General features: G+C 37.6%; 1 protein-coding gene across 1 annotated transcript; it reads left to right on the top strand.

Moving 5' to 3' along the window:
- Positions 1–573: 573 nt before the first annotated feature.
- Positions 574–933, top strand: LOC145119711 (uncharacterized). Its single transcript, XM_079055420.1, has one exon. The coding sequence runs from the start codon at positions 574–576 to the stop codon at positions 931–933; it is 360 nt and encodes a 119-aa protein (XP_078911546.1).
- The last annotated feature ends 11283 nt before the right edge of the window (positions 934–12216 follow it).

Here is a 12216-nt window from a genome sequence, read left to right as displayed (position 1 = left end):
CCATGGGGAGACGATGAGGATCGTCAGGGATCAGCAAGAATCTAAAAAATGCTACAAGACCTCGATGAAATCTGCAACAGTACCATGAAAAGAATAGCAGTTAAAGCAAGGGGCACAAGGCGTTCTGGAAGCAAGAGAGCAGGATGTAAAGGAAGTGCCCCTAAACCTATAGGATCATGAAGCCAAAGTCCTCATAGGATCCTCAATACCAGAACAAATAGAGCAAGAACTAATAAAGTTCTTAATGGACATAAAAAGACCTTCGCTTGGAAACATGAGGATATGATAGGTATAGATAAGGAAATTATAACTCATAAACTCAATATAGATCCTTCTTTCAGACATATGCACCAAAAAAGAAGGAAATTTACACCCGAGAGAAACCAAAGCATTCAAGAAGAAGTTGAAAAACTTTTCAAAACAGGGATGATTAAAGAAGTGAAGTTCCCATGATGGCTAGCCAACGTAGTGGTGATCCAAAAGAAGAATGGAAAATGGAGGGTGTGTGTAGATTACACAGATCTCAATAAGGTCTGCCTTAAGGATCCTTTCCCTTTACCAAATATAGACTCAATGATAGACGCCATGGTACAACATGAGCTACTAACATTCATGGACGCTTCAACAGGATTCCAACAAACACAGATGGAACCATCCGATCAAGAGGATACTGCAGGGGAAACATACCAAAGGCTACTGAATCAAATTTTCAAGGATAAACTGTGGGACACCATGGAAGTCCACATTGATGACATGGTGGTCAAGTATAAGAGAGATGAAGGTCACCTCAAGGATCTTCAAGGATCCTTTGACATTTTAGATGAATACAACATGAATCTGAACCCCTCCACATGCCACTTTGGAATGAAGGCAAGAAACTTTCTTAGATATATGGTCACCAAGTGGAGGATAGAAGAAAGCCCTGATAGATAGAATCCAAAATTGATCTATGATCCCCAACAACATGAATCTGAACCCCTCCACATGCCACTTTGGAATGTTCAAGGATAAACTGTGGGACACCATGGAAGTCTACATTAATGACATGGTGGTCAAGTATAAGAGAGATGAAGGTCACCTCAAGGATCTTCAAGGATCCTTTGACATTTTAGATGAATACAACATGAATCTGGACCCCTCCACATGCCACTTTGGAATAAAGGCAAGAAACTTTCTTAGATGTATGGTCACCAAAAGGTTGACTGGAAGAATAGCGGCTCTAAACAGGTTCATTTCGAGATCCTCGGAGAGGTGCAAACCTTTCTATGAAATCCTAAAGAAAAACCAGAAGTTTGAATGGACCAAGGAGCACGAAATGCCTTCCAAGAACTGAAAAAATACTTAAGTTCAACACCCATATTAGTAAAACCATTAGATGGAGAGCCACTCCTCCTATACCTTTCAGTATCCTCAAATGTTGTAAGTGTAGTCCTGACCAAGGATCTTGACGAGGACCATCATCTCATTTACTATGTAAGGAAAATTCTCTTAGATGCTGAGACCAGGTATTCGCATTTCGAAAAACTAACACTTGCACTAGTTACAACTTCTGCTAAATTAAGACGTTAATTTGAGACTCATACCATACATGTAAGAACGAATGGATGCGACAAATTCTTCTGGTCCAAGCCAATCGACAATGTAGATGAGACAAAAGGTCTTTCAGAAACGACCTCTTGGAAAAGTAAATGGAAATACGTTTCTGAACCATTGAATCGTGTTGACTTTTGTTACGATCACGAAGGGCCTAGTGGCACAAAAGATGTTCCAAGTGAAACCTCTTCAGAACAGAAAAAAAATGCCAGTTAGAAAAGAGAAACCGAAAGCTAACATTCACAAATCAGCTGAAGAGCTAATTGCTGAGAAAAGACAGTTGAATGCTAGATATAGAAAATCTGAAAGAAAGAAAACGTTTTTGGAAAAATAAGAATTTCAATCAAAATTTTGTCAATTCAGAACGATCTTCTAATCAAAAAGCTAATTCCTCTCAGATTCTGAAACCAAAGCCAAATTCTTCTCCAAAATCGCAAGTTTCAAAACCAATTGAAAAAGCGAAAATCAAAGTGTTCTCCACAAACTCAGTTTTCAAAACCTCTCAAAAAATCAAAAGATTTTAAGGTTAAAAATAAACTTGTTCCGGAACCAGAGATTATTCTCAAGGAATACGTGGCTAACTTAAAAAGGGAAGAAAAAGATTATGCAAAGAAAATGGCTCTAAAACTCAAGGAATATATTCAACAAAAATCAAATTTTGTTGAAATTAATCTTTGTGATCACAAGGTTGAAGTCTTCAAAATAGAAAAAGGGAAGAATCATGTTTTGAAAAGAAAATCCTTTTAGGTTGATAAAACTATGATATTTCATGTTCAAAAGAAATCCTCACAAGGACCCAAGATGGTTTGGGTTCCTAAATCTCTCTAATTTTTGCAGGTTATGCGTGACGAACAATACGATTCAAAATGGTATATCGACAACGGTTTTCCTCGTCACATGACTGGGAGAAGAGAAGAATTACGATATTTTAGATTATTATCGGATGGCGGTAGAGTGAAGTTTGGAAACAACGTTACCGGGGAAATAAAAGGCTACATAATGATTACGAATGGAAAATTCTCGATTCGGAATGTAGCATATGTTGAGGGCCTGCAACACAATCTGATAAGTGTTCCGCAGTTAGTTGTTGGTACAGGTCTGAAGGTATCGTTCGATGATGAAGGTTCGGAGATTATTGAAAAGAAATCTAAGGCAGTGCTTCTGAAATCTAAAAGAAAAGGAGAGATGTATCCACTGAACTTGAATCTGATTAAAAGGGAAACCATCTCTTTTCTTGCTTATGAAAGCATCCTCAGATGATAGTTGGATATGGCATAGAAGGCTTTCCCATCTGCACTTCAAGGATATTAACAAGCTAGTAAATGGTGATCTTGTTCGAGGTCTACCTTTTCTGAAATTCGAGAAGGAACATCTGTGAGCTGCTTGTGAGCTCGGAAAACAAAGTAGAAAAAGTCACTCTTCGATAATAAATACCAAGATTATTGAACCACTTGAATTGATGCATACTGATTTATGTAGACCATCATCTATTGAAAGCGTCAGCTGTAACAAGTACATTTTAGTTATTGTTGATGATTTTTCTAGATTTACTTGGGTGTTTTTTCTTCAACAGAAATCCGAAGCAATGCAAAATTTAATAGACTTCATCAAGGAGATTGAGCTTCAACTACCAAAGCTTGTTCGGAAAATTCCTAGTGATAATGGTTTAGAATTCAAGAACCATGTGTTTGAAGAATTCTTAATCAGCAAAGAGATCTCTCACAATTTTTCTTCACCTTACACTCCTCAGCAGAGCGGTGTAGTCGAAAGACGAAACCGCTCTCTTTGCAAAGCTGCAAGGACGATGTTATCATTTGCGAATCTTCCTCTCTACTTCTGGGCTGACGCTATCGCAACTGCTTGTTTCACACAAAACCGTTCCTTCATCAATAAAACATTTCTCATTACTCCTTATGAAATCTTGAACAATAGAAAACCTAATGTTAACTTCTTCCATGTGTTTGGCTCCAGGTGCTTCATATTCAATTCCAAAGAACGTCGGACCAAATTTGACGTGAAGGCTGACGAAGAAATTTTTCTAGGTTATTCCTTGAATTCAAAGGCATATCGCGTTCTGAACAAGAAATCACAAAAATTTGAAGAAACCTACTATGTCAGATTTTATGATAACTACATGAAAAACAACCAGAAAAGAGATTGTCAGTCCGGGGAAATTTTTTCATCAACACATTTTATGAAAATTCCTCTCATGATTTATATGAGGAATTTATGAAACTGTTTGATGAGCCCGGAAAAGCCATTTCTTCATAATCGAAGGCAAAAGATAATCAGGCCGATGAATTGAAGAAAATCATTGACGAAGCTGCTAAAGATTTTGGAACAGAGCCACCAATTCCGAAGGCTTCTGAAATTCCACCTCATCCACAACCTGCTGATGCTCCATCCCAAGGGGAGGGTTCAACATCAGACTCCATAACCGATACTCCTATCTAGGGGGAGAATTCCAATCCAGGAGTCAATGTTAATATTCCACTCCAGGGGGAGAATCTGATTTCGAATGACGGTTCACCCGCAACATTCCAGGGGGAGAATGATAACAATGATTCTGATGTACACTCTGAATTTGAGGAAGTTATTCCTGAAATCAATCCAACATATGTTCAGAACTATCCTCCTATGACAAAGTGGACCAAAGATCATCAAAAATTTCAAGTGATCGGAGACTCATCTTCAAGAGTTCTTACAAGGGCTCAACAAAAAGACAAACAAACTGTATTATTTTCAAAATTGGAATTTTTCATGTTTAATTCTTTCATTTCTAAAATTGAGCCTAAAAGTGTGAAAATTGCTCTTGATAATGCAGATTGGGTACAAGCAATGCAGGAAGAACTCAACGAATTTGAGCGTAATAAAGTATGGAGATCAATTCCAACTCCGAAGGATGTATCAGTGGTCGGATTGAAATGGGTGTTTAGGAATAAGTTGGATAAGGAAGGAAACGTGATTCGTAACAAGGCATGATTAGTAGTTAAAGGTTACTTCCAAGAGGAAGGTATAGATTATGAAGAGACATTCGCACCGGTTGCAAGACTGGAATCTGTTACGATTTTCCTTACATATGCCACTCATAAAAATTTGAAGTTTATCAAATGGATGTGAAGTGTGCATTTCTAAATGGCGAACTTGAGGAGACGGTCTATGTGGAACAGCCACCAGATTTCGTTAATGCAAAATTTCCAAATCACTGTTACATTCTGGACAAGGCTGTGTATAGTCTGAAACAAGCACCTCGTGCATGGTATGCAACCCTTACTCGTATTCTGAAACAATCAAAATTGAAACAAGGTTCGGTTGACCCAACCTTCTTTCATAAGAAAGATGATGACCATTTAATGATCGTTCAGATTTATGTTGATGACATTATTTTCGGATCTACTAATCCTAAATTAACGGCTGAATTCTGAAAACTAATGGAAACTAAATTTGAAATGAGCTCAATGGGTCCAATTAACTTTTTCCTTGGTTTAAGCATTAGACAGAGTTCAGAGGGTATTTTTATCAACCAAGAAGCCTACACGAAGACCTTGCTAGCGAAATTTGGTATGGTGGGTGATTCAAAGGTCAAGGTTCCTATGGCATTCAGAACTCGACTTACTCCATCCTTGGAAAAGCCAGCATCAGATCTCACATTATTTTGGAAGATGATTGGATCTTTAATGTATCTAACATCGAGTCGACCTGATATTAATTTTGATGTATATTATTGTGCCAGGTTTCAGGCGAATCCCCGTGAACCTCATATAGTTGATGTTAGGATCATATTCAGATACCTCAAAAGGACAACCTCTCTCGGAATATGGTATCCTTCTTACATCGGATTCTTTATACAAGCATATTCTGATGCTGATCTTGGAGGATGTGGACTTGATTAAAAAAAGTACAACAGGGGGATGTTAGTTTCTGGATGGCAAACTTGTTAGTTGGCAATCCAAGAAGCAGACTTGTGTCTCCTTATCCACAGTTGAGGCTGAGTATATTGTTGTTGCATCTTGTGCGTCACAAGTTGTGTGGATTCAGAGCCATCTTCGAGATTATGGAATTAATATGAAGCGGACCCCTTTGTATTGTGATTTAGAAAGTGCAATTAGAATATGCCACAATCTAGTGCAACACTCAAATACCAAACATATAACACTGTGATATCATTTCATTAAGGATCACGTCGAGGATGGAAATGTCGAAGTTCATTTCGTTAGATCCTCATATCAGTTGGTTGACTTCTTTACAAAGGCCTTATGAACCTACGTTCAATCGAATTTTACAAGTCTTAGGAATGATTGAGGCTGACTCAGTTCTGAAATCTTCCTCATAATCGGAATTTATTGTTGATGTTCCGAGTGGTTCCGAGCATCGGAATGATTCGAAATCTACTGTTCATCCGGGTTTCAGAATATTTTGTATCCTTTGTACACTATGTCTCTTCCGACTGGTTCTGAGATTCGGAATGATTCGAAAGTTACTGTCCATTTCAGTTTCTAAATTCTTTTATCTTAGTTATTTTCTGTTTATTTCTGTTTTTCATTTTTTTTCAGAAAACCAAAAAAAAATCTCAAAACTATGTTCTTTATTTCTATTTTTCATTTTTTTTAGAAAACCAAAAATCTCAAAAATATTTTCTTTATTTCTGTTTTTCATTTTTTATTGAAAAACCAAAAATCTCAAAAATATTTTCTTTATTTCTGTTTTATCTTTTTCAGAAAATCAAAAATTACAAAAACATTTTTTTATTTTTGTTTTCATTTTTCTTTTGGAAAATCAAAAATAACAAAAATATTTTTTTAACGCTAATATTTTCTTTTCAGGTTAGCAATTTTTTTTATATTAATTCAGTACAATGGGGAAGTTATAATTCCGGATTTCTGTACTAGTTAAGTGTCCCTAGAAGTATGTTGCTGCATGTTCTCCCAAGCCTTTGAGACTTTATGTTTGAAGCCTTAACGAAACTTTCATTCCGATCGTTTCTGACCAATCAGGCTACCCATTCACATAAGTCTTTGAGCTACCTTACTCTTCTCACAATGAGTTAAGAGTTTACTGCTTTGTCATTCATTTATAGCAGAGGTACACTTTCTTCGTCGGAACCAATCTACAAATTCTCCATCATTTTCATGTTTATAATCGTAACCCTTTAGACTCCCAGAAATTACCACTAACGTTTATGGTTACGTAACTTATGTGTTTATGATCATGGAATCGTTATCACCACGATTTTGAGTGAGACCCAAAATCCGACATCTATTTCTGAATTGACGATGAACAATTAAATGTTGTAGCTATTTTCACCAAGGAATTGTCGAATAAAACCTTTTTTTGTTTGTACCATTATACTTTGAAATCTCATTTTTTCTTTTTGAGTGATCTTAATGAAATGTTCTTGACCCAAGATATTTCTTCCCAAAAGATCTAGTTTTTATTTTTCTTGAGATGTCCATGATATCCATCCACTTAAAGAATATCAAAAGCATACTTGTTCTTATGGCTACACTGGTCAAAAAACTACTTCTCTCAGATCTTCGGACTTATGTCAACTTTTGGAATTTGGTTGAAGCTTAGCCACCCTTGAAGCCTATTAAAAGAAGCCTTTCACAACTTCTTATAAGACTAGTGATCGTAATTCAATAGGATACCACACAAGCACTTCAAAGTCTCTCTTGACTCAAAAGGAAGAGATCGTTGCCCGGGATCCATCTGATTTTCATGTCATTTGACATCACACAATCCCACAAATTTTATTTGGTTTATTTCTTTTTCTTTGGCACACACTTGCATGAAAATCTTTATGATTTTTCAAAGTCTGGTTCTAATTCCGATTGATTACTTTACTTCAGAAAACAGGTCATGGTGGATTGAACGTTAATTCCAAAAGAGTTGCAAACTAAAACACTGGTTTCTTGAAGATACGGATTCAAAACAGGCGCGTCTTTTTAAAATCCCTAACATCACGCGTATCAGTTACAACGGCGTCTGACACACGATGAGCTATCACGATATCCCAGGCTACTTTTACGGGGTACAGAAACGTCAAGCCGCGTTTTCTGTCACCACTCATAACAAACCATATAAAAGGGTTTTAACGGTTCATTCTCTCTCACCGCTCACAATATTCAAAAACCCTCACAGAAAAAATCACAAACGCTCTCTACTGTTCATCATCGTTCTCGTTGCTTCAATGGCCGGATCATATGAAACTACCTCTTTCGCTGATCAATCCGCCTCCATCATCATGCTGAATGTGAAGCCAAACCAGAACCTCATTCTCGATCTCGACTCATCTCGCTACAATGAAACCCTAAGGCCTATGATTGAATGCTTAAGGTTCTCGCCATTGGCTAAGGCTTTAACCATGGCGGAATCTGTTCCTTTGGTCCATCTTTCTAAGGCTTATTCGTCTGCAAACTACAGTCAAACTGATGGAGTCATTCACTTCAAGGTAGCTTCTCAACAAACCTCGATTTCCAAATCCCGTTTCTACAGAATTTTTGGGTTTGCTTCTTCTGAAGGACTCGTGGATCCAGAATCGATTTCAACTACTGCACTCATCGATATGTTTTACCAGATGGGATACAATGGAGATATATCCTTATTTTCAAAGTTCAGGAAGTCCTTTCTTCCTACAATATGGAATGGGTTGTTCACTCTCCTGTTCAAGAGCTTTTCTGAAAGAGTTGCAGGATCTGACAGTGCAAGTAGGTTGTTCTATACTATTATCTATGGCCTCTACCATTGAGTAAATCTCGATTTTGGTTCTATCGTGTGGAATCAGCTCATTCAAAGCACAGTCTCCACCACTCTCAACACTGAGATCTCATGTGCTCAGTTTTGGTCTATTGTGGTCAAACGCGTCCTAGACCACTACAAGGTTCCGCTGTTGGAGGATTCGGTAATTGATGCCATTCCGATTATGCAAACATCAACATTTGTGATTTCTGATCCAATCAAATTTAGCTTTGTTGGTTCTATTCCAGAAGTGATGTTGTTGATACAAAAAGTGACCCTCTTTAACTTAATGATCCGCAGTCTTATCTGTCTACCACAATTTTCTTTCTCCTTCAATTGGAGATGCTACCGCAACTAAAGTTTGTCTACCGGAGTTGAAGAAGTTGTTTTGTGAACTGCAACCACTACCGTAGTGAAGGATGATGAAGACCCTTTGGTTACGTTAACTGACTTAGCGTGTTAGCTTAGCTTTATCTAGTAAACCTTGCATGGTCACTTAAGTCAGTAGAATATTAATTGTTTATTTTAGATGTAACTTTATGGGACTCTATAAATAGAGACTCCCTTCTTCATGTAATTTTACCCTACTTTCACGATCTTTTGAACTTTTCACTAAAATACAAAGATCATTCTCTCATATCTCCATCTTATCTATTATCCGAGATCCTCTTCAACTTAAGCTGATCACATATACTAACTTGTGTTTGAATGCAAACCTTGTTATGAATCATCTTGGTGTATACTTGATATAACTTGTTGTCATTTACATTTCCACAACTATCTAACACTTCTAACTTATTATTGTTGAGCTAACTTGATCCTTGAGATTAACTTATTTCCGCAACTATTACCTTGTACCAACGTTTGTTCAAGTGTTTTTCCCAAGTTTTTCTATAAAAAATTTGTATCAGAGCCAAATTGGTTGCTTTTTAAACAAAACTCTGATTTTGAAAAGCCTTCTATAACACTAAAGCTCATTCTTGAAAATCAACAAAAAATCAAAACAAAGGAAATATGGCACAAGCTTTATCATCGAATGTTTCCAACAGTGTTGGAGGTTCAAACAGAGCTCCAATACTTGTTGAGAATGAATATCACCATTGGTCTCAAAGAATGGAAAGGTATCTTAAGAGGCTCGGAAGAGACATGTGGAGATCTGTGGAAGAAGGACCCCATGTCCATGTTCTCACTCCTGTTCAAGAAGATGGTGCTCAAGCACAACTAGGTGGAGGTTTGACCACAATGAATCGACCAACAAAAGATGATCTTGACAAAATGGAGAATGATGCCATAGCCTTCTATGAAATCTCTTGCGGTGTTGCTCCTGATAATTTTGACATCATCATCAACTGCAAATCTGCTAAGGAGATCTGGGATGTTCTCAAGAATCTCTATCAAGGGTCAGAACAAGCTCAAGATAAGAAACTCACCACAGATCTTAATGAGTTTAACAACTTTAAAGCTCTTCCTGGTGAAAGTCTTGAAGACTCGTTCAAACGATTCAATCTCATGATCACGAAGTTATCAAATACTGGTACAGTTCGAAGTAACAATGAAACCAACCTGCAGTTTCTCAACGGTTTGGGAAGACATTGGTCTACCAAAAGATGATTTTGCAAGGGGATAGGAAGATTCATACTTTGTCCTTGTTCAAGCTATACGGAGAACTTCAGGCACAAGAATAAAATGTGCTAAAAGAATGGGCATACCTCGGTGGACTACTTGCCCTGATAGCTAAAGCCCCACTAGTCAAAACTCCATAGTACTCATATCCCACGGAACCATCCTACCCACTTTCATATGACAACCCACCGCAGTCATATGAAGCTGATGCTGAAATAGATGACGAAGAATAATTTCAAAATGTTATTGCCTTGGTTAGCCAACAATTCAATAGGCTACCACCACCATCATTTCGCAAAAATCAGCAGTTTACAAAACCACCTTTTAACCGCAACTTCAACCCACAGAATAACCACTCAAGATATCCCTGAAACCCCTACCATCCACCACAACCACGGAATACACACCATTCCAAAGAGGCACCGCAGTCCAACAAACCAACAGACTCTGGTACCTCAACTGAAGAGAAAAAATGAAGTCATTATCTGTCACAAGTGCCATAAAGAGAATCATTTTGCCAAGGACTGCAAAGCAAATGTGGATAAGGACAAGGCATTCTCCTTAGAATGGCCCAAGAGATGGAAGAAAATGAAAAATCAAGAGCATATGTGGCTCAAGTGAGGAGGGATCATCAAGTGTGGTCATCCGAAGATGAGGATGAAGATTTTGACAACAACAAGAGAAAATGGAAGATCTACATGGTTTCAACTACTAAAGAAGATGGTTCGACGAATTTGCAAAAGAACAACTGCTACATGGCCAAAGATGGCACTCTCAGCATTGTCAAACATGTAAAAATCATGATCCATTCTAATAATTTCAGCATGCATGATTGTGAACCATACTTAGAAAGACTTAATGACACGTGTGTTGCCATCCTTTCAGACTACAACAAAGCACTAGATGAAAAGAATATAGCGTCCCAAGAGCTATATCATGTGAGAGGAAGACTTGAGGATAAGAGACTTAAGGTTGCCATTCTAGAAAAATATTTGTTGTTAGAAAAGGATGCTAGGATGTTGAATGAAACTCAGTTAGATATTGCTTTAAATCAACGGGATCTTGCCCGGAAAGAAATTGTACGTTTCAATCAATTACTAGAAAAGATTTTTAATGAAACCGAAGCAATTGAAAACTTAGTCAACAATGGGACCGTAGATAACATTAATAACTGGGGATGGTCCAATGGGTACTCAACCGATGAGAACTCTATTCCCCGGTTCAATGCTGATCGACCATATGTCCCACCGGATCGTGAGTTTCATTATCCAGTCAATGATAAAACGTTCCCCAAAGACATAAGATGCCACTTAGGTAGAATTCATGAGCTGAGTAACAATTGTGTCATCGAGGAAATTATTCCTGAATCCTCGAGTAATCTAAGTGATCAATTACCCATCATTGGCACAATTTGTCCCGATTCTCAGTCCTCTTCAGATGTAGATGAAGAAATCATGGTGGAAGGACCAGAATTAGTTGTAAATTTTCCATCCATGCCTTCCATAAAGTGTCCCAACAACAAACCACCCTTGACATACTCTGCGGTAGTCCAGTCGTCTGCACCGTAGACCGCAATCAAAAGCACAGTGACGATTCAGCTCATTCTTCATGAATTACCAATTGAAAATTTTGAATTTGGACAATGTTCACAGAGTCTTGAACTTTCTAGTTTGGATGACTCAAGTCCTCGTTTTTCAACTCATTCAAAGGTTTTCAAGAAACCGCAGTTAAACATTTTTTACTGCGGTTCTCCAAAGACTCAAGAAAAATTGGCTTTCAAAGAGGAACTCAGGTCCCGAGGTAAAAATCGGGATACTGATCTCAAAAACAAAACCTTCAAACAAGCCAAATTTTCAAAACAAAAGAACTTAGAAAAACCCACTGCTGCCAAAAATATTTCAAAAATACGGTAGTCAAAGGATCAAACTAAAGGGAATGTACAGTGACAAAAACCTTTTCAAACACTCCTGTAAAATTCCAAAAGAAAGTCACGTCTTTTCAAAAATATTCCTTAAACGATCCAAAGTGGAAAGGTATTTTACCAATTCCTGAACCTTCAAAATCACATCAATCTGTAGTCAGGTCAAAACCTAGGAGTAATTCACGTGCCAAAGCTTTTTCAAATCCCAAGGGCACTGCAGCCAAAAGCCACCCACGGACCGGTCACAAGACTCAAAATACACCCTCCGGACCGTTCACCAAGTACGGTGTTTGGATAAATGAGAAAAATCTCTCCTTTGGATTTTATCTGCTAAAAAATTA

The sequence above is a fragment of the Lactuca virosa genome, chromosome 6 (genome assembly GCF_052849685.1).
Source record: "Lactuca virosa cultivar CGN04683 chromosome 6, Lactuca_virosa_CGN04683_v6, whole genome shotgun sequence".
Lineage (NCBI taxonomy): Eukaryota > Viridiplantae > Streptophyta > Magnoliopsida > Asterales > Asteraceae > Lactuca > Lactuca virosa.
The sequence above is the reverse complement of the archived record's forward strand: the minus strand, read 5'-3'. Positions and strand labels throughout refer to the sequence as shown.